This window comes from Jaculus jaculus, chromosome 4, assembly GCF_020740685.1.
Source record: "Jaculus jaculus isolate mJacJac1 chromosome 4, mJacJac1.mat.Y.cur, whole genome shotgun sequence".
Lineage (NCBI taxonomy): Eukaryota > Metazoa > Chordata > Mammalia > Rodentia > Dipodidae > Jaculus > Jaculus jaculus.
Genome location: NC_059105.1, coordinates 144106836 through 144130460, shown reverse-complemented (window position 1 = coordinate 144130460; position 23625 = coordinate 144106836). Strand labels below are relative to the sequence as shown.

Sequence of the window (23625 nt, the reverse complement as noted above, 5' to 3'; positions counted from 1 at the left end):
GGTTTAGATATTTTTGCTTCTGTTCCTAGTCAACATTAGTAAACACACATAAATGAATGTAAAATTACCTTTACAGAGTTTTGAAATTTTGGCAATCTCAAGCAAATTTCCTTAAGTCAGCAACACTTTTTATTACCCTTAGTCAGCATATTACAAGGTTCATATATTTCAAGGACTAATAATAAAATGTTGTACCAGTAGGATAACATTTATTTTAATACTTACTAATTTTTAAAATCTTCTTTTATAAATTTAGAAAAAAAGATGGATGTTACTGAGAAAACTGAAAATGGACCAATAAGATATGCACTTGAAAAAGAAATTCAAAATAAAGAAACAAAAATTGAGACATCCTTTGAAAATTTTCATTGGGAAAAAAGTCTGTCTTTTAGTGTCTGTTTACAAGCCTAAAATGCACTAAATGAATAGACAATTCAGTAATGTCCAACAAAAAACTAAAATTCCAATTTTATTTTTCCATATTTATCAGACATTTTTTTTCTGACAAGACTTTACTGAAAGATGAGATGCAAAAGGGAACCCTGTAAGAATGTTTATAAGAGTTGTACATGACATATTTAAGTGCCACTCAGTACACATTGAATACTTTGAAAGTATATAGGCATATCCACATGCAAGTGTCATGTACCTAATATTACAATATGCATTTTGTTATTGTGAAAATGTTAACGGCGAGAGTAGATTCAATAATTGTGTTTGTATTCTATGCCATAGACTTAATTTTGGTGTATCTTCTTTATAGCACAGAATATCTTTTTAAATACTGTCATAAATATACCCTTCCAAAAGTTGTAAATTTCATGTCACATAAATAGATCATTTTATTTTTGAAGCTACATTACTGGGAACACCTGCTTTTCTTGGTATCATTTTCAGAGATAAGTCTTTAAATTCTTTTTACCATGGCAAACTTGTTGCAAGATTTGTTATGTTGAAATATTTATGATAAAAATGGAGCTTTCTTGAGGGAACATTTTTTGGTTGAATGAAAAGCTAAACAACCAATTCACAAAAATTGATGCAAACCAAATATGAAAACGTAGATCAGCAATTGCAAACTCAGAAAACCTTGCATTACTACTTAACTGCATCATTGAATCTACAATACATACAGTGAATACAGTTAAATAATTTTTTTAAAGATTAAAGTTTTACACATTTATAAGGAGCAATATTACTAGCTTTGAAAAACCACTAGATTATTTTTCTTTCTATATATGAGATGCAATCAACACAGAAACATAGAGGAAAGCAAAAAGGAAAAGGAGAAAGATAGCAATTCTGTTCACATTTTGTGGTTTTCTTGAACCAATTAGTCACCACTGCTTTCAACCATATTTTATTGCGTATGACTTTCACGATTTGTAAATATAAAACGTGTCTACTAGGATCATGTACAAGGAAAAGCATCTAAAGAAAGAAAGCATCTGAGGTTTGGCAGTACTGTGTGTACGTGTAATGGTGCATTTCATGCTGCACACAAAAGTCCATGTGGGATTCGCTGCGGCTTCGACCCTGGATGCGGGAAAAGTGCTTAAGTGCTGAGCCCTGGGAAGCTGTCCTTTGCCCCTGCGATAATCACGTGTCTTTTAACTTCTTTTGAAATATACAGCATATTCCGAAGGGGAAAATAGGTTTTCTTTTCTTTACATCTTTTTCACATTTGGGCCCATTTTCTCCAAAATAATTATACATTTCTTGGCTAAATATATATGTATATATACATATATACATATATATGGAAAATATGGTAGATATTAGATCAAATATTATTTGTAACATACCCACATAACACAGAAACATCTTATTTTAACTTTAAACATATTTCATAGGTTCACCATCAGAATTTGAGAAATTTATGTAACCTTTCATTCCTAGAGGAAAATATGCTGATAAAATGGCATTTTATTTTAGGATAGCTAAATAACACCATTGAAAAGTTCATACTATGCCTGTGCAGAAAAGAGTGGACGTTTGTGGCAATATGTTGCATTATTTGGGGATTTCAGTAAGGAGGCAGATTTAAAATACTTAGTTTTAGTTTATATCAATAACACTTCTCAGGAAAATAAATCATATACAGAATTTGTACTTAAAACACAGTGCTGATTTGCCAGAAAATAAATCACATTGTAAAAGTGAAGTGATATATCAGGTTGGATTGCAAAGTGTTGCCATTTAAATTAGTTTTTTAAAATACCACTATTATAATACAGTGAAATATTAAATAGGCATGAGAAGAACTATTTATACCAAGTTATCGTGTTTTACCTGTAGGAAGCTAATGAGAGAGGAGGGAAACAAACGCATATCCATACATCACAGAATACACTACAAGAAGTTGGCTTTTGAGATTTCCCAGGGAGTGTGGAGTGCATTGTTATGAAAGTCCCAAAATGATCCTTCCTGGGATATCTTGTAAATAATTACTTCCTCTATGTATATTGAAGTATCATAGCCCATGTTAAAAGTGAGAGGTAGAAGGATTATTGTTAAGTATGCATGGCAGAGAAATTACCAGCTATATCCAATAACTATTGCATTCAATATTAATCTCAATACATAAAAATGCTGATGATTTTAGAACCCATTCTTGTATGTTGTCCCCTGTAACTCTCTTTATTGTCTTACTACTTTCAATCCATTGCCTTTGGAAGGGCATAAGTGCAAAGGGCACGTCTGGATTACAAATGGGAGAGGAAAGGAACTAGGGGATAGAAAAGTTTTCCATTAAAACCTAAGTGACTTTACCTCTCAAATGTACTCTGTGTGCTTTGAATAAACTTGTACTCATAACAAAAGTACTTAAGTATATTAAAGCACACACAATTCAAAGGAAGGTTAAGAATGTTAAATTCAATTAGACATGAATTAAAGTCAGAAAGGTTATTTGTTCTGTGAAGTAATACTGAAAAATTATACCAAATAATTTTACAATGTTAGGTCAAATTTTATGTAAGAAGAAGTAACTTACTTATTATGTAAGTATTTTAGTATGTGAGAGGTGGAGATGTGAAAACTCTTGGAACTTGTTTAAGAATTCCTTAAAATCCCTTTGCATTAACTATCCAGCAATAGAATTGCAGATATTGCACTGAGTATATTTCAATATTGCCAGTGTATATTTCAAAACAAATTATATTATCTACACTAAGATTTCCTCTTTCCCAGTATTCAAAATGCATATTATAATTACATGGGTTTCCAACATCCATACACAGCTAGTACAAGATACTTACATGTACGTACACTGTAGTTACCTATATTTTGCATAGTTTTTAGTGTGTACTTTGTGCCACTTAAGAAAAAGCATTACTCAGTAATTTTCATTAGTTGTTTCACTTATTTTAGCTGTGATTACTGCTTAGATTTTTATTTTGTTTTGGGTATATGTCACAGATTACTACTTGCAGAAGGAAATCTAATATTGGGCATTTAAAAAGGTTCCATAATTATAAATACCATGAGAAAGTTGCAGTAAGATACTATTTCTTTTATATTTTCTCCACAATCAAAAACACCGTGGAATTTCATATTTGTCATCTGTTAAATTTTTCTTATGTCCAAAGAAAAAAGAAAAGAAAAGCATTTTCAATGTCCCCATTGGTAACACTTTGCAATAAGTGGCACTAAATTACACAAGAACTGCTATGTTACATGGAAGAGCCATCGCTGTCACACAGCTGCTGTACACGTGCCTATGTGAATCTCAACGCTGTTACAGTCATGAGTACATAATTACAAGTGAGCCTGTTCTTTCCATTAAAATATTTATATTTTTACAAAGAAATAACTAAATGAGGTGTTTGCTTCTTTGCCATAATCAGGAAAGTTGGTATTCTTTCTCTATTTGTTATATTAACTGTGGAGTTTCTATGAAAGACTAAACATCTTGAGTATATATGAGATCATCCAGTTTCTAGGTCAAGTTCCAATTTCAGGTCCTTAAACTGCTTCTTGGACTTTTCTGGTGAAAGAAAGCAAGTTGGAATCTATGTCCTGTTAAATCTGTCTTCCTCTCGTACACACACAGACACACACACACACACACACACACACACACACACACACACACATTTCACTTGTGCTTTCATACCTTCTATCTTTACTCTTACAATCACACTTTAACCTTCCTTCCTAATTTTGATCACCATTCTTCCTAGGACATTTAGAAATGTAAAAGAGGATAAGTGAAATGATGTTTAGATTTTTCAGTAGAGGGCAACCAATGTATACTGTAAATATTTCACTGATAGATAATATATTATTCTGGTGATAAGCAATGCCTTGTATTATATTGGGCTGGTGGTGTGCACTCCCTCAAAGGAGTTCCCTAGTGACAGTGCTCACTTAGTGGAGATAAAGTATGTCTCAGTGAGCATACAAGTATGCATATTTCAAGACTTTTAAGTTCACATGAGTCCCATTTAGAATTTGATCTTATTTTTCTCTCTGATATGTTGGAATAAAAATGACCAGAACTATTATAACTTATCAAATATTTTTTTAAAATAAGAAAGTATAACTCTATAACTGTTTTTTCCTGTCACAGAAAATTATATTTAATTCAAATTAAACTATGTTTAACTAGAAAATATGTGATTAAAACTTGCAAATTTCTACCATCAGTTATTTTTATGAGTTCTAATAAGATTTTGTGTTACTCAGAAGAGTGAAAAGAGTCAAAAGTCTTGACAAGTAAATGATTTTAGATTTCTAATTTTATGGTGCTATAAATAATGAGTGAGTTATTTAGGCAACAATTTAGCAGTTGGAACCAAGTAGAGAATAGATGAAATGGAGAGGGATCCTAAATAAAGCATCGATGAAGAGGGCAATTTTGTAAATGCATCCTGAAATTAGGCTGTAAATAGTAATTGATGATGCCGTTCATACAACTTAGTTCAGCAATAAGAACCTTTCCATTTAGAACTAACAGGATGGATTTTGCTTTGTGGAGTCTTTCTAAAGATTATGCATTGAAAGATATGAACAGTTTATAAACCTAGTCTAGTTTCAATGTGTCTAGAGGCACCTACCTGATTCTCTCAAACTACCATACTATATTAACATATTATTGCATTTTTCCACAGATGGTATGGAGTGAACTGTAAAAACAAGCATGCAATCACATCAATGCAGACTTATTTCCTTAAAATGTCATACTGTATATGATTTATTATGTTAACACTCAACCACATCATATTATTTATGTTCTGTATATTTTGAAAAAGTGCTGCTTGACTGACATCGTCCTTTTCGTTTGTAAGAAATCAACAAGATAAATGCTTCAACAATAAAAAAAAGTTAAAAAATTCTAACATTGTCCTTAAAAGATTTATACTTTTCTGATAAATAATCTAAGATACAGCACCCTTACCTTTCATTTGATATTAATACATGATGTTGTACTCAACCATTCTCAATCCCCAAAAAATAAATTCCAAGATATTTTTAAAACCCTAGGCCATCATGCTATCAAACATCACAAGTTTAACTACCATACTGACATATTCATTTTCTTCTTAAAGGTGCATTGCTTGCAAATGGGAAAATAATTTTTAATCTAACTGGATTTTTATACTTTAGCTTATAATAAATTTAATGAAATCTAATCTAGCAGTATTGTAATTTTTTTACTAGAAGAAATAAGCCTTTAGATTGACTCTGTGTCATATTTAAGAATACAGAATTTCATAATAGTTAAATACACCAAAATTTCAAAATAATCCAGAGAAAGAGACTTTCACCTTGGAGTTAAAAGCATGGCAGAAATTTTCTATCACTCACTGTTTCAGAAGTTTGTACCTCACAAAATGCATAGACAGGAATTTAATATAAAGAATTAGTTCATTTATACAGAAAACATACCTTGAACACTTCTTTTTGGCAAATCAACATAGGTAAGCAGCTTTGGAACTGCCAAATTAAATTTTGTAACTAAGAGTTTTTTTTTTTAATTTAGGTTATTATTTAACTGTGGTTGTGATTTAAAACCTGAGGCTGTGCACTGGTTGTTAGCTTAAAATTACCTTTCCTTATAACATTGTGCTTCCATTGTATCACAAATAAAAATTAACAAGAACTAGAAAAATTTGTTGTTGAACAGTGCTAGGACATACAGACAAAAATACTAATACGTGTTATCTACTTATAATATTGGTTTAAGTAATACCTAAAGGGATATAATGGACGTTAGAAAATGTGTACTTATGACTGAATAACCTACAGCCAAAAAAGTTAAATATGTATCAAATAATGTTTAATTGGATTTATTATATGCACTATATACAGATACTAAAATGTCTCAAAATTGTGCCCTACTTCAATTTTGTTTAAGCAAGTGAATCCTTATGTAACAAATAAATTATAGAATCAAATAGAAGAATGAATGAAATCTTTATGATTCCAAAATTGGTTAAATGTTTGTAATAATTTATTGGTAAATGAAGCTAATAGCCTAATGGAAGGAACTTTATAAGAATATGAGATGTCTTGTAATGATTAGAATCCATACACATGGCTTCTGTATCAAACACTAATTTTTTAAATAGCAAATTGATACAGTATTACCATTCTATTTTCAAACATTCCAGAAACTACACTACAGTGTTTTCAGTTTGTGTTTTTTTTTAGGGCATATGTTTTCTAAAACATGTTGTCTTTGAAGATAGACAGGTAGAAAACATTGTTTGTAAACCTCTAATCTTCATTTAAACTTGAGCATATTAGGCTGTTACCTAATCATGCTACTTGTGAAAGCTGTCCAATGGCAAACTGGTAAAATATGTGACTTAAAGGAAGAGAGATGTGGGGAGGCGCTGTGCATACGTATTCTTTTCAATGTACAAAAACAACTCAATATCATGATCCAGTGAGATGATTAACATTGTTAAGGCTGTATATTCAAGCACTGTATGTTAAAAGAGCAATGGTGCAAAATTTAGGCAAGAAAATGTCTTGCATTATGGGTGGTACAGTAATTAAAGAATGATGCTTTCAACAGCTGATTGTTGGTGTGCACTGGCTACTGGTAGCAGTACGGTATGGATGTTAATAAAAGTAGGAGAAGATGGTAGGAATGATTTCTGAAAGATGATTGCCAGTTTTCTCCAGCAGTCAGCCTGGTAAATAAAACCCAGAACCGTGGCCTGAATTTTAAATGAAATACTCTTTTTTCTCTTCTGCATTGACTTGGCTGCCTTCAGCGTTGATAATGGCTGTGTCAGCATCTGGTGCATCCTCGGCTCCTTTAGCTTCATTTGTTAAGTATGTTCCTGTGGATATTGGAAGAAAAAAGGCAAAAGTTCTAAGAACCTTGTAAAATAACCTATACTAGAGCTACAATTGTGCAGAAAGGAATTTTCATCAGAACTCTTATAGACTGGAACACATTCTGAGCTATAATAAGACACACACATCCAACATTCTATATTGGCCCTGCTTTTCAGGTTTCAGGGCATTTATTTCCAGTAAATTTGTGTCCCAGTTAACTAGATGCAACAGCCCAAATGAAATGGGTAACATGTAATTTTGACTTCTTTAATGATTGGTAAAGACCCTACAATGTGCCTTCAACAATCAGGATCCTTTATAAAAACACAGTGAATGGGTGTGTCAAATATTTGATATTCTTTTACTTAACTTCATTTCAAACTAAGCTATGCCAATAGTATATAGTGTGGGCTATTGTAAAAGTTATGTGTTTTGTTCAAGAAAAGTGTAAACAAGATCATTAACCACATACTTATAGTTGGGTCTCAGTCTTACATATACATTACAACATTTTTTAAAGTTTTTATTCATAATTAAAACAAATTTCCCAAACTATGTAAGTAGCTCAGGGAAAAATAAAAGAAACTGTATAACTTATGTCTAGGACAAAGAAATCTCCTAACAAGCATCTGAGCTTATGTAAGCTTATCTAGCATCTAAGCATATATATGAATGCCTTACATTGTAAAGGTAGCATGCACTTTAAAATACATTTATTTAAAATACATTTACATAAATGATAAACCATTTGAAGTGTTACTTATCAACAGTTTTCTAGAATAATAACTTAATATATAGTTTCCTCCCTTTTTCTTTATTTTTTCAAAATTTTAAAAAATTATTTATTTATTTATTTCTGAGCAATAGACAGAGAGAAAGAGACAAATGAACTCAAGATGCATGTGCCCCCTTGTGCATCTGGCTTACATGGGACCTGGGAAATTGAGCTTTTAACTGGGGCCCTTAGGCTTTACAGGTAAGCGCTTAACCACTAAGCCATCTCTCCAGCCCTCCTCCCTTTTTCTTTATGTACCTCTGTCCACTCCCGAAGCCTACATATTCATAAGTCTTCATGATAAAACTGGTCTTTAGAATTATACTTTGTGCAGAATTAAGAGTACTGTTAGTATATAGGTATAGTGCATAGTTATACTGTTAGTATAACCTACCTTTATGTCTTGCAAGATATCGACCCAGCAGAAATATGGAACACAGGGTGACAAACACAACAACAGCCACTATTCCTCCGATAAGGGCGTGGTCAGGGCCATTCTGGCCAGCCAGAGAGTTGGGATCTGGAAGAGAAAGAAAATCACTGTTCTAGTCATTTGTTAACCAGCCTTAAAATAAGTGTCTTTATTAAGCTGGATAAGTTTAAATAGCACAGTTCTGTTAAAGTAAAACTGCATTACTGTGTATTATATCCATCATTCAGTCAGTGCCAAGTCCTAGTGTGTCTATAACATACAAGATACCTGTGAACAGAAGATTTTGCACATCAATCACTGTCATCACAGAGGTTCCAAATGGAAAGATTATATGAGTAAATACACATATATGAACACAGTTATATGTTGTTACTTGATTATTACTTATACCTGAAAATGCATGTGTGTGTAGGTATGTATGTATCTGGGTGTGTGCATATGTGTGCGTGTGTGCATACATACACATATATGTGTAAATGCATATATATGTGTGTGTATACATTCATGTTATTGTAGTCAGGTTTGCATTGCTGGTAGAAATCATCCAACCACGAGCAGCTTGTGGGGATAAAAGAGATTTATTTTAGCTTGCAGTCTCTAGGAAGAAGCTCCACGATGGCAGGGAAAACAATAGCATGAGCAGACAGTGTACATGGTCCCCTGGCCAACATCAGGTGGACAATAGCAACAGGAGAGTGTGCCAAACACTGGCATGGGGAAACTGGCTGTAACACCCATAAGCCTGGCCCCAATAATATACTGCCTCCAGGAGGCATTAATTCCCAAATGTCCATCAGCTAGAAACCTAGCATTCAGAACACCTAAATAAACCACCACCCACATATATGTGTACATATATGCGTATGTATTCATATACACACACATATATATAAACACATGTATACACATTTGTACTATATAAATACATATATATGTGATGTGATAAATGCAATTATATCATTTTCAATAAAATTAATGGTGGGAAATGCTGGGGCTGAGTATGATAATTTTAGGTTAGTTATAATGTATATAGTATGTACAGCTATGGAAAGTAGTGAATACTCTAAAAGAGTTATGATGAGGAGTTTGACAATGTCTCCTTAGGCAACACCCACATTTGAAGTCCGGTCAGAGGTAGCTGTTTTAGCAGAGCAGACTGCAACACCAATTGATGAAAGGGAAGACTATATTTTAGTGCTGGAGGTCCAACTCTGTGAAATATTATTGACAGGAGAAAGATTTGAATAGACACCATGAAAGATTAAATGTCTGTTGAATATGTAGTTATAGAGAAAGTGCCTAGCAAAATAGTATTAATATCCTTTTCCATTCTATATTTAATTGGAAAAAAAATTACCCCACTAAAGAATGGGAGTATTCAAACATAGATGAAAAAAATCAAACATTTGGAAAATTATTCAAGGAATTCACATAATAAGAAACAAAACTGAATGAAACTTGAACAACCAAATCCATTTAGTCTGAGACTATTGACAAAGATCAATCTGCGTGTACTATTGTACTTGACAGCCTGCTCCGTGCAGCAAGCCTCAGGGTGACTCTGTACACTTCACAGGAAGGGCTCAGAGGAAGGATAAAGTCAAGATATCGACTAGGGTTGCTACTGATGCCTTCAAATTTCTAAAGTGTGGCTACAGGAACATGAATCCTTTGACAAAGAGATTTAGGAGTGTACTGTACTGTGTTTGTAATGGAACTATTGTGTCAAAGAATCATGGCTAGACAGAAATAAATACCTGCTGAAACCTCAGCCAACCTATGGCCCCCTAAGGCTGGTGAAACCAAGAAAAGCAGTAAAAATGCTATGTATCCATGACCGAGGTCATATTTACCCATCATGTCATAACTAAATAGGAACTATCATTTGAAAGCAAACCACATGGAGAGAGGGGCACGCAGTTCTTTCAGGAAAAGACGATTGTTAAGGCTGAGGGACCTTCTAATAACAGTCTGGCCAAGTCCATGGTTATTTTTTATTCTGTCCCCATCTATTTATTTTCTCCCAAAGGACAGTATTTATAAGAAAAGAGTGAAACTTCTAACTCTGTGCTGCCATTCTTACCCACAGAGCTGGGACTAGCATTGGCACTTTGTGCTATGGCTATTTAGGTCCTGGGAGCATGCATCTGCATTAGTTACTTCCTCATTGTTGTGATAAAACACATGTTAAGAAACAGCTTACTGAGGGCAGGGTTTACACTGTCTTACAATTTCTAGGTTATAGCATGGCAAAGAAGCCAAGACAGCAGGAATGTGAAGCAGAGCTGGTCACATTACATCCAAAGTTACAAAATAGAACAAATAGGAAATAAAGTTGGGCTAGAAAACCCCAAATCCTGTTCACAGTGACCAACTTCTTCCTGCATGACTCCACTCCCTAAAGGCTCCAAAACCTTCCCTCCCAAAAGAGGGCCACCAGCTGAGGACCAAGTGATCAAACCCATGAATCAGTGGAGGCATTTTACAGTCAAACCACGTCATCACCCACACACAATGAAGAAGTGTAGTCTTCATGACCTTGACTGTGAGTTGGTATATCTGACTGGTGAGAATTTAATTCTTCCTGGAGAGATAGCTGTTTTCATAAGGATAATGGGTAAAAAGTGATCGGTATTTGGACCAATGATTTCTAAAAAAACTGTATCTAGGGCTGGAGAGATGGCTTAGCGGTTAAGTGCTTGCCTGTGAAGCCTAAGGACCGCAGTTCGAGGCTCGGTTCCCCAGGTCCCACATTAGCCAGATGCACAAGGGGGCATACGCATCTGGAATTCGTTTGCAGAGGCTAGAAGCCCTGGCGCGCCCATTCTCTCTCTCCCTCTATCTGTCTTTCTCTCTGTGTCTGTCGCTCTCAAATAAATAAATAAAAATTAAAAAAAACAAAAAAAACTGTATCTTCAGTACACAGAGCTAACTGTTTCCAAGCCTCTCCTAAAGTTGGGTTGAACTGTGATATTTGTTTTAGATAATGAAGTCACAAGCAATAAAAGTTTCCTGCAATTAATGCACCTAGGTGAACTAAGGAGATATAACTTGAAAATAAAATGGTATAGTCATATATAAAGTCATTGGCCACTGTCTATGTGGAGGAAAAATTGCCTAAAAATATATGCATGAGGAAATCAAAGAAAGCTCAATTTTTATAATACAGAGCAACAAAGTTCAGCTCTTCGAGCAGATACCTTTAATTTAGATTTTTACTGTGACTTCTTTGCTTTTCCATTTATTTTTAACAATGACCATTAATCTCAAAAAAAAAAGTTTTCTTTTGTTTAGTTTAGTCTCTCTAAAGGTTTCAGTTTATTTGTTTAATTTCATTGGTTAAGTTTCAGTTTCAGTGTTTTTCATTGATTGTCTTCTATGATTTCTATCTCTTTGTTGATTTTTCATTTATAACATAAATGGCTTTTCACTAACTTTATTGTCTTGTCTATCTACTCTTCATTATAGAGTTTCATTAGGATCATTATTTAGAATTCATTTTCAGGCATTTCATAGATTACTTTCAAATTTCCAGATGCAAGTGTCCATCTGAAGAACTGTTTTTCTCTCTGGGCGTGGTGGCGCACACCTTTAATCCCAGCATTTAGGAGGCAGAGGTAGGAGGATAGTTGTGAGTTTGAGGCCACCCTGAGACTACATAGTAAATTCCAAATCAGCCTGTGCTAGAGTGAGATCCTACCTTGAAAAATAAAAAATAAAGAAAGAAAGAAAGAAAGAAAAAGAAAGAGAATTGTTTTTCCCTTGGAGGCTTGCCCCTTTCTTATCTTTTTTGTGTGTTTCTGTATTTTGTGTTGTTATTTGTGTCATTTGTGTAATTTATGCTTCTTATTTTGTGGAGGGAAGTGTATTGCTTTTGTTTAGGTAGAATGTAGGGTGTCAGTTCAGAGGTACTTTGGTTTGGATTATAGGTGAGATCAAAAGTTTAACCCCAGGCTGGGGTGGGGACATGGCTCAGTCCTTAAAGGTACTTGTGGTCCAAGCCTGCTGGCCCTGGAGTTTGCTTCCCCAATATGCACATAAAGCCAGATATGCAACATGGCATATGCATACGGAATTTGGTTACAACAGTAAGAGTTGCTGGCATGCTTTTATTGTCTCTTTCTCCTCTACTCAGCTTGCAAATAACTAAAAAAAAAAAAGGTATTTCAATTTTAATCACTGGTCGTTTATTTTCAGTTATAATCAACACCAGGCCTTGAGCCTTTTAAACATCTGGACCACAGCAATTCATGAACAAGTTATGCTACTTCCACAGCAGATGCATGTCCTCTGGAATCAAACTCTGGTGACACAGGATATGTGAAGGCACCAGCTCTGGTTTTGTTGCATGGGTATGGAATGGACACCCTTCAGCTCCCACAGGAAAGCATGAGTAACATTGGGAGATGTTTCACTAGCATCTACAGACCCAATGCCACAACATCTGAAGGGAACTCTCTCCATGTCCTGAAAGACACTAAGCATGACAGGTTCTTTTATGTTTAGTACTATCTACCATTTTCCCAGTGTTATGGGGCACAGAGATAGTTTTTTGTTGTTGTTGTTGTTGTTTCTCTATAAAAAAAAAATCATAGGGTTTGCCAGGTTTGGCTCCAACAGCCACATATGTTTGTCATGTCTTTGAACTAATTTTTCCTATTTCTTGATCAGATTATCTTGATAATTTAAAATGTTATTTATTTATTTGCAATTTGAAAGGAGAGAAGAAGAGAGAGAGGCAGACAGAGAGACAAACAGGGAGAGAGAGAGAGAGAGAGAGAGAGAGAGAGAGGAGAGGAGAGGGAATGGGCTCAGCAGGGTCTCTTGTCACTGCAAATGAACTCCAGATGAATCCCCACTTTATGTACCTGGCTTTATGTGGGTACTGGGGAATTGCTCCCAGGCTACTAGGCTTTGCAAGCAAGCATCTTAACTGCTGAGTCCAACCTTGATAATTTTAAATTGTACATCTTGGGGGCTGGAGAAATGGCTCAGTGGATAAAGCTCTTGTTACTTAAGTGTGAAGTCCATAGTTCCCATCCCAGAAACCACATATATGACAAGTGGGCATGTTGATCCACTTATAAAACCAGTGTTCAGAAGGAGGAGACAGGGGGTCCCGAGGCAAGCTGGTTAGCTACACTAGCTGCATCAGAGAGTCCTGGGTTCAAGTGAGAGACATCTCCTCACCTAGTAAGGTGGAGAGCAACCCATCATCCATCTCTGGTCTCCACATGCATGCACATATACACACACTTACCCCTCCCATACCCATGCACTTACACACATATACACTCACACAGTACACACACAATTGTACTTCCTGTTAAGGTCTCCTATATACACAGTCATAAGCCATAGCCTTTTGGTTCACCTAATATGTCTCAGAACTGAGGATTCACTTGAGGAATGTAAAAACTACTTTTCCTACATTTCCTACATTTCTGCACTTTTGAATTATATTTTATACATTGTATATATTTTCCTATTGAATGCATCAAATTTTAATGAGTGTCAATGCATTCTTGCTTTTAGAGTAAGTTACAGTATGTGAGTTTTATTTAAAAACATAATATGTTATAAAACTTAGTATATGTAAACAATATAAGTAAGCAAATTAAAACATGATAAATACTTCATGTATATGTTTCTAACCTTCTCATGAAATAGATATTATTTGACACAGTTAGGAATAAAAGTCATTATGGAAAGATATTTATTTACTTATTCATTGATTTATTTGTCTTTATTTCCTATAACTCTATTCTCTAAGGATAAATCCAGAATAATCTCAAATAATATAATATTTTAAAATCATCTGTTTAATATTTCTTTTTCCTCAATGCTAGGGATATATGACAGGGTTTTGGCATCTTCTAGGCAAGCACACTAACCTTGAAGTTCATCCTTAACTCATCAGATATAAGTATACCCACTTAAAATTTTTTGGACATCAAGGCCATATAATCTCTTTAAAAGTGCACAATAGCACATGCATCTGCAGTTCATTTGCAATAACTGGAGGTCTTGGCATGCCTATTCTGCCCCCCCCCACCTCTCTTTCAAATAAATAAAAATATTTTAAAAATATTTTAGATTGGTTTATCATTTTCCTCATTGCACTCATATTTTCACTTTGCTTTAGATAAATTATAAGTACCTACACTCTTGGACTAAGTAAGCCATAAAACTAATATTTATTTGTCCCAGTATTATGAAGGAAAAGTCTTAATGTTTAGTCTTCACATCATCAGGAAGGTTAATAAAAATGCAGCCTCAGGACTTTAAGATTGTTATTGTTCATATGTTTTACTTTTGGCAGGATCTCATTCTAGCCCAAATTGACCTGAAACTTACTCTGCAGTTCAAGCTGGTCTCAAACTCAGCATTTCTCCTAACTCAGCCTACTGAGTGCTGGGATGAAAGGTGCGAGACACTACAATTTACCAGATTTTTTAAGATATTAGTGATAGTTTTGATATAGAGAATGATACTTTGCTGGTCTATTGGGATGAGTATCTCTTAAAATTTATATTCACTGTGCATTGTTGAAGATGCTTTTTATCTTATTACCATAGCTGTTAGAACGAAAAATCTCTCCTCAAGTTCTATTCTTAGCATCTAAAATAAGTGATTGTGGATTAGATAAGTATCATGCGAACAATGCTGGGATAATGCATAACTTAAATGGCAACACCCTAGTGGGATTCTCTTCTACACCCTTTCATCCATTACCTACTGTTACAGAAGTGAGGATGAAGCACAGCCTTTTGTTGTTCTTCACAAGAAGGTAAAATTGCATTATGATTCAGATGAATATATCCTGTATCTTTAAAGATCATTATTTATTCTCAAGTGTCAGCCCATAACTTTATGGAGTTACTCTGAGAGCAACAGAGTGCGTAAACTCCAGTAGATTTTACAATATATTAGAAATCTCTTTTGCCTAGCAGTAAATAAAGAAAAAAAAGTGGATATTGTGAAACTAAAAGATTTTTTTACTTTAATGTGTTTTTTTTACTTTAATAAAAGATTTCAAACAGAAATTTATTTCAAATATTAGTAATTCTTGATATTGAAAATTCTGAAGATGACATCACAATTAAGCTATATTTTAAATGTTAGTATGGTGAAATCATAAATTATGGAATGCTGTCTACAAAATCACAGAAAGAGATGTCTAGTTTAACATGTTATTTGCTTTTAAAACAAGAATAAACTCTAATGTAAAATATTTTTGCATGTCTTAAGATTATATCATGAAGTAGATGTTGAAAAACATTAAAAAAAAAAAAAAAAGAACAGACTGAGGCACCTCCTTATTATTAGGCTAACAATACAAGAGACCGGGCTCAGAGAAGCTTGAGTCTTATGCTGAATATATTCAAATCCCACCAGACTTAACTCTCTGCTTCCTGTAGTTTATGCACTGAGAGTTATGGTCTTTCAGTGTGGCAGATAATTTTAGGCTTGAGGAACAAAACAAAGGTACTCTTGTTCCTTCTATAATTTCAACAAATTCAATTTTGGCTTTTTCTTTTTCCTAAGAATGGGTTTATGTCTATTTTTTAAATTAATCAATTCCTTTATTACAAGACAACTTTCTACCCTGCCTGTAGCAGTCTAAGTTACTGGCAAACAACTGCTAACATAATCCTCCCTCCTCTTGTAGTTTTTAAAACCTGTTTGAAATCTGCAAATTCTTAGAACACATACTGCAAGTATGCCTAAATCCATGTGCCACAGTTACCTTTGTATTGCTGGTACAAACATCTGACCAGAAGTGTTTATGGCAGGAAAGACTTAACTTCAGGCTTACAGATTACAGGAGAATATTCACCATCGTGGAAGAAGTGTACTCAAATCCTCATGTAACCATAGCAGAGAGACAGCAGCAAGAGCTCAAGCTGGCTCTCTACACACCTAAAAGAGGTGGAGTCAAAATCCATCCTCAGCCTACTGAAAATTAAGAAGCTTAATCTTCTTTTTTTATTTTTTAAAAATTTTTTGTTTATTATTTATTTGAGAGTGATAGACAGAGAAAGTGGGAGAGAGAGAGAGAGAGAGAGAGAGAGAGAGAGAGAGAGAGAGAGAATAGGCATGCCAGGACTTCCAGCCACTGCAAACGAACACCAGATGCATGCACCCCCTTGTGCATCTGGCTAACGTGGGTCCTGTGGAATGGAGCCTTGAACTGGGGTCCTTAGGCTTCACAGGCAAGTGCTTAACCACTAAGCCATTTCTCCAGACCTTTTTAAAATTTTTTGATTATTAATTTTTATTTATTTATTTGAGAGTGACAGACAGAGAGAGAAAGAGGCAGAGAGAGAGAGAGAGAGAATGGGCGCGCCAGGGCTTCCAAACACTGCAAACGAACTCCAGACGTATGCGCCGCCTTGTGCATCTGGCTTACGTGGGTCCTGGGGTATATATCCTAAATGATTGTCATTCAATTGTTAGAATTAGTTTAAAAATATTTTGACTAAGCCTGCGTATATTTTAAGCATAAAACAAAGAATTAAAGTACTTATAACCATTTTAAAATTAAGTTCCATAAAACACTTTTATAATTGTAAAGTAGCATTAAACAACTATGAGATTCTACTTACTCCAGCAAGGATGGCAATTATTAAAAAAATCAAATGGCAATAAATGTTGGTGAGGATGTGGAGAAAGAACAGCCCTCATTCACTGTTGATGGGAATGTAAACTTGTACAACCACTATGGAAATCAAGATGAAGATTCTTGAAAAGAATGAATATAGAGCTTCTAACAGACCCAGTTATTTCCTTAGTGGGCATGCACTCTAAATACCTCATGCTTCATGATAGAGCCATTTGCTCAACAATGTTTATAGCTGCTCAATTCATAATAGCTAAGAACTGGAATCAACCCAGTTGTTCATCATTAGATGAATGGATAACAAAGTTGTAGTGCACTTACACAATGCAATTATACTCAGCAGTAAGAAAAAAATGACAAAATGAAATTTGTAGAATAATGGACAGATTTAGAAGAGATCATACTCAGTGAACTCACACTGTAACAAAAAGACAATTGCCACATGGTCTCACTCACCTAAGGTTCCTAACCTGGATCATCCCAAGTTGCTAACAACTTATGCAACTCAAGGTCCAGACAATAGGATGGAAGTGTTTGGAGGGAGGGGAAAAGAAGGGTAGGAGGAAAATAGAAAACAAAACCAAGAATGAACTGGTACCTGAGGAACCTTTATCCCTGAAGATAAACTAAAAGATTGAACCCTCAGGAGTATGAGGGGGACACCTGAAAAGAAGAGCCCTGTAGAGGGTAGGATAAAGCCTAACCTTGAAAGAACTTTTTTTTTTTTTTGGGGGGGGGGGGCCTCTGGCTTGTAACTCCCGCTCCCAGTAAATGATTGCTGCCATCAATGAACTTTTGATCAGAGAAACCAACAAGGTCCCCAAAACAAGACAGGCTCTGTCAAAACACTTGATTACCCACCTGATGTAAAAGGTAAAACCCTATTGCTGAAGACAGCAAATACTGCCGGCACAGAACATGGAGAGACCTGGCTGGAACCTGGAAAAGAGCCAGACCCCACACAATTACCCTGTCTAGTGGAAAGCGCTACCTGAGCTACTGGGGCAAACTTGCCAACAATGGTCTGACCAAACAGGTGTCTAAGCTATTCTGAAATAAATAACATGACAAGATATACATGTAAGTGCAATAGTGGCACACAGCCTTGGTGAGCTTTCTGATTGGCTAGAAGATCCACTCAGTGGAAAGGAACCCATATCTTCCTGTGGGAACCCAGCTAAAATCCTATGGCGACAAAGATTGTGCTCTCAAATGTCAAGCTCCCACTATTCTTTGGCTAAATGAGGGGCTGCAACCATCAAATTCTCTCTAAATTAATAATTCTTATCCCATTTAACCTGTGCTGACTTAACTTTATGGTGGAGAATCTGTTTTACTTTTTCCAGAAGGTAGATAGACCCAAGAAGATAAACTACCCATTACACTTCAGCCAAGCCCCAGCTGAAACCTCAGAGGAACAGGGGAAATGAGTAAGAGTGCTGCTTCCACCTTAAGCTTGACAATCAGCACCAGGGTGAAGGAGACAGATGCTGAGGATACTCAATACCTACCAAGTCAGAGATCCAGAGATTTCTAAGAGCTCATCACTGAAGTAGACTTAAAATACACCCACCATGGCTCTGGAAATTTTGCAGAAGACGGGGTTGAAAGATTGTAAAAGCCATATATTGGGACATCATGCCCAGGAGGATTGCCTCCTCCCAACCACTGAGAGCTGCTCCTTCAGCACATAACCCATAACCTCATGTGGAATATCTCCAACTTCACTGAGGAGGGCCCCCAGTGGAATGGGGGCAGGATTGAGGGAAAGGATGGTACCAACACATGATGTATCCATACTAAGTATGCCCATAATAAATTTAAAAAAATAGTATATTTTTAGTGGATGTTATTTTCTTAAAAATCAAATATAGATTTCTTATATAAATATTAAATCACCTATTGTTCTTTGTGTGTTTTTGGGACAAGTTTTTAACTAACCATCTCATATTCTGAATATGAATAAGATTTTTTTCCAGGTTTGACAAAGGATAATAGTATTAGTATCCATAAGTGGTTTTATAATGTCTAACAAAAATAAATATTATCTAAATGTTAGTTATTTGGCATAAAAAGATCCAATCTATATGATACATTATAGAATAATAAATAATAGGCTCACTATGCTGACTTACTTAGACAGCATTTTTCATTTACTCTCAATGGACGCTGTGAAATATTTTAAATGGCTAACTTGTTGAAATATGGGGAAAATATTAATAGAAGAAGATTTGCATAACATGAGATTGGGAAAAAAATAGTCCATTGGAAGTTTGATGGGCTAAGATTAAATGAAAATATCATTTATTCAGCATTTAATCTGTGTCAGGCCTTATGTTATAAATGGTTATTTTATTCAATGCACATAAGCTGTTGACTCAGAAGTTCATAGTAATTATGAATATAAAGATTGATATATGTAGAACAGCTTGCTGATGCTAGCTTTGAAGTACTGCTCATGAAGTTTAAAAGTAATTTAAAATGACAGTTTTTAAGATGGCTCACATTCTGTACAGTTTGAGAACAGCAACTAGCCAAGGTCATTTGCAGCATTTCATCTTGTCTCGTGATGGCATTCTCTTTTCTTCTAGGTGGGAGGATGTGGTGCCCATGCATCCTACAGGCTACTTCTTCTCCTATAGTGAAGCTTTCTTTTCCTCTTCATATGCAAATTCCAGAAACCAGTGATCACTTCCCCATGTCAATTTCCTTGAAATATTTAGTTCAAGTTTTTCTACTCTAACTAATGTCCTTACTTAAGTTTTATCTTCCTCAAAGACATAAGTTGTCTTGAATATATATATAGTGTGTGTGAGAGAGAGAGAGAAAGAGAATATAGAATATAGTCAATTCATGCACCAAAAGAAAAATTTAAGTGGGATAGTCTTCCTCAAATGATGCTTGTGTTTTTGGAAAACACAGGTTCTAGTATAAGTTCATTCATCTTACTGTTCTTTCTTTCTGGTGAACTCAGGCTACTAGCTTTGGCCTCCTTGAAAGAAGGAAATTTTTCAGCTCTGAAGACTTGTACAGCTCCAGAGAGGACTCTTAGCTGCAGAACAGTGCAGCTATTAGGTCCAAGAGCCCTTCAAGAAATACATCGCCTCCTTCAGCACTGAAATCCACAAAGGAATGTGATAACAGAAGAAATTGAAAGAAAGGGATACCTAGTTGATTGAGGAAAAGGCTTTTCCTGCTAGGGAAAGTCAGATAAACTACTCTTTAAGTACCTAGCATGAGACTATTTTTCTACATTAAATAATACACTTCTTTAAAATCAGAGATGGTAAAGCACCTTATTCAGAATCATGAGATCCAAGTTTCAGTTTAAATTTGACCTTTTTCAACTGCCCCATTTATACATGAGGAAATGCCTATACTACTGTCCTAAAAAATTTTTTTAAAATAATTTACATGGACTCTGCTGTGACCTGAATGTTTGTGTTCCAATTATTTCTGTTTAAAAAATATTTGTATGTTTTTTAGTTGTAAGGAAAGAGAGGTGGGGTTGAAGAGAAAGAGAAAGACAGAGAGAGAGAGAGAGAGAGAGAGAGAGAGAGAGAGAGACTGCTGCCAAGGATCTCTAGATACATGGGTCACTGTGTGCATCTGGTTTTATGTGGGTACTGGGAATTGAACTGGTTTGCCAGGCCCTGTAGGCAAGCAAGTTAAGCACAGAGCCATCTCTCCATCCCTCCTCTTAGTATTTAATATGAAATCTTAATCACTGCTAAGACATGAGGTGATTACATCATAGGAACTCTTACCTCATGGATGGAATTAATTATCCATATGAAAGAGGTCCCAGCTGGGTGTGGTGGTACCCATCTTTAATCCCAGCATTTGGGAGGCAGAAGTAGGAGGATTGCCATGAGTTCAAGGCCACCCTGAGACTACATAGTGAATTCCAGGTCAGCCTGAGATAGAGTGAGACCCTACCTCGGAAACAAACAGAGAAAAGCAAACAAAAAGGTCCCAGAGTTCTCTGTTATCCCTTCTAACATTTAAGGTCAAAATGCCAGCACTTCCTTTTTTAAAAAAAACAAAAATTAAATTAGCTTCGCTCTCAGTTAATACAGTAAAGTTGGTACAATTGTTAGTCTCCTCCCTGTCCTCCCTCCTTCCCCTGGACCCTCCTTGTTCAGGTATATGTGTCATGCATTGTGGGGTTAGCTCTCAGTTATGGGTAAGAGGAAATGTCTCTGTATATCGTGACCCAATGTACCAGCACTTTCTTAACAAACTAAGAACTGTGAAAATAAATTTCTATTTTGACAGTCTTCCAATTTGTTGTCTTTTTTTTTTTTTTTAGGCAGGGTTTCATTCTAGCCCAGGCTGATCTGGAATTCACTACATAGTCTCAGGGTGGCTTTGAACTCATGGTGATCCTCATACCTCTGCCTCCTGAGTGCTGGGATTAAAGGCATGTGCCACCATGCCTGGCTTTATTATTTGTTATTGCATGCTAAGTGGACTGAGGCAGAACCTATGCAGTTGATTGTATCTGCAAGGTACTTATTAATTGACATCAATGAAACAATGAACTTCATGCCTCCTTTTAGAGAGATTTGCTCAACTATGTTTATAGCTGCTCAATTCATAATAGCTAAGAGCTGGAATCAACCCAGATGCCCATCATTAGATGAGTGGATAACCAAGATGTGGTATATCTACATGATGGAATTCTACACAGCAGTAAGGAAAACTGACACAACAAAATTTGAAGAAAAATGGTCAAACTTAGAACAGATCATTTTCAGAGAACTCACCCAATCACAGAATGATAATTGTTGCATGGTCTCACTCATCTGTGGATCCTAATCTGACTTTGCCCGGGGTTGCTGACATACCTAATAAGCATCTCATGAACCAGACAATAGGGAGGGTGGGATGGAAGGGGAGGGCGAGGGTGGCAGTGGACACAAAACTGGACCCAAATGGCAATTGTACATAAAATTCTATATCCTAAAACACAGACTAAATGGTTGAATCTTCATCAGGTCCTTAGAGGAAACATCTGAACCACAGGGCTCTGGAGAGGGTATGATGAAGACTAACCTTCATCTTCTCCTGTTTCTCTCTCTCTCTCTCTCTCTCTCTTTCTCTCTTTCTCCCTCTTCTCTCTTTCTCTTTTATATTACCTTTCTTTTTCTTCCTTCTTTTTCCTTGGTGATGGCCTGTACTCCCAGTACTAGCATGCAGTTAACATCCACAATCAGCTATTGGTCAGAGAGACCTACAGGGTTTCCCCAAAGATGACATATTTCTGTCAGAGTTCTTGATGACTCACCAAAGGTTAATGGTAAGACCCTACTGCTGAAGACAACATATTCTGTTGGTACAGAACATGGAATGACCTGGCTAGCATCTGGAAGAGGGTAGTCCTCAGACAGTAAGCTCATGTAGTTCCAGAAGGTGCTACATGAGTGTCTGGGGGAAAATGACCAACATCTGTCCAAGCAACTCATGGTCTAAGCTACGCAGCAGCAAACAACCTGACATGATGCTCACAAAAGTGCAATAGTGGCTCACAGCCATGGTTGGAAACCAACTGCTCTTGATTTGGCTAACGGATCTGCTCAGTAAAACGGAACCCATAGCTGAAGCTGGGAAACAAGTCAGAAACATATCCAAAAATGGAGTCTGCTCTCCATTATCAAGCTCCCAGCAATTGTGGGCTACAAGAGGGCCTGCACCTATTAAATTCTCTCTAAAATAATAACTGTTATCCCATTTATCTGGTGCTGAAATCACTGTCCATTGGAGAATTTTTTTCTCTTTTTTAATGGACGTGGAACCTGAGGAGAGAATCAGCTCATCGCACCTCAGCAAGGCCCCAGGTGAAATCATAGAGTAATTGGGGAAATGAGCAAGAGTGCTACCTTCTTGGTGAACCTGGTACCAGGATAAGGGTGAAGAAGAGAGACACAAAGAGCACTTCCTACCAAACCAGAGATCCAGAGACACAGATGTTCCCAATACCTCATCACTGAAATAGACCTAAAATGAATACAACATGGCTCAGGGAACTTCATGGAAGAGGGGGCAGAAAGACTGTTAGAGGCAAATGTTGAGGCATTATGCATAGAGAAATCACCTCCTCCCCACATAATGCGTGACTCACGTTCCCCAATGAAGAGTGTCCATTAGCAGGTGGGAGGACAAGGAGGAGGCTAATGATGGTATAAACATGGCTGTATACAAACTGTGTACATAACTAATAATAATAATAATTAATAATAATAAATGTTGGAGAAAAAAGTCAGCCTTTGAAATGATGGGGCAAGAACCCTACTTCTAATTATCCATTCTTCTAATAGACCCATGCTGTGAAAGTTACCACTTCAGCTGAGTGTGGTGGCACACTCCTTTAATCCCATCCCTCAGGAAGCTGAGATGGGAACATCTAGACTGGACTAGAATAGGGCTTTCCTCAAAACAGCATCAACCCCACAACAACCCAAACAAAAATAAAAAGTAACATTTCAATAAAATAAT

At 35.8% G+C, this 23625-nt stretch overlaps 1 protein-coding gene across 3 annotated transcripts in view; it reads right to left on the bottom strand.

The window, feature by feature from the left end:
• Positions 1-443: 443 nt before the first annotated feature.
• Cadm2 (cell adhesion molecule 2) overlaps positions 444-23625 on the bottom strand; it is a 1093192-nt gene continuing 1070010 nt past the window's right edge. For all 3 annotated transcript variants that reach the window (XM_045147799.1, XM_045147800.1, XM_004663295.2), the window contains 2 exons: positions 8466-8591; positions 444-7298 (listed from right to left, as the gene is read on the bottom strand). In XM_045147799.1, coding sequence (XP_045003734.1) covers positions 7180-7298; positions 8466-8591 — 245 coding nt within the window. In that variant the 3' untranslated portion in view covers positions 444-7179. The remainder of the gene's footprint in view (positions 7299-8465; positions 8592-23625) is intronic.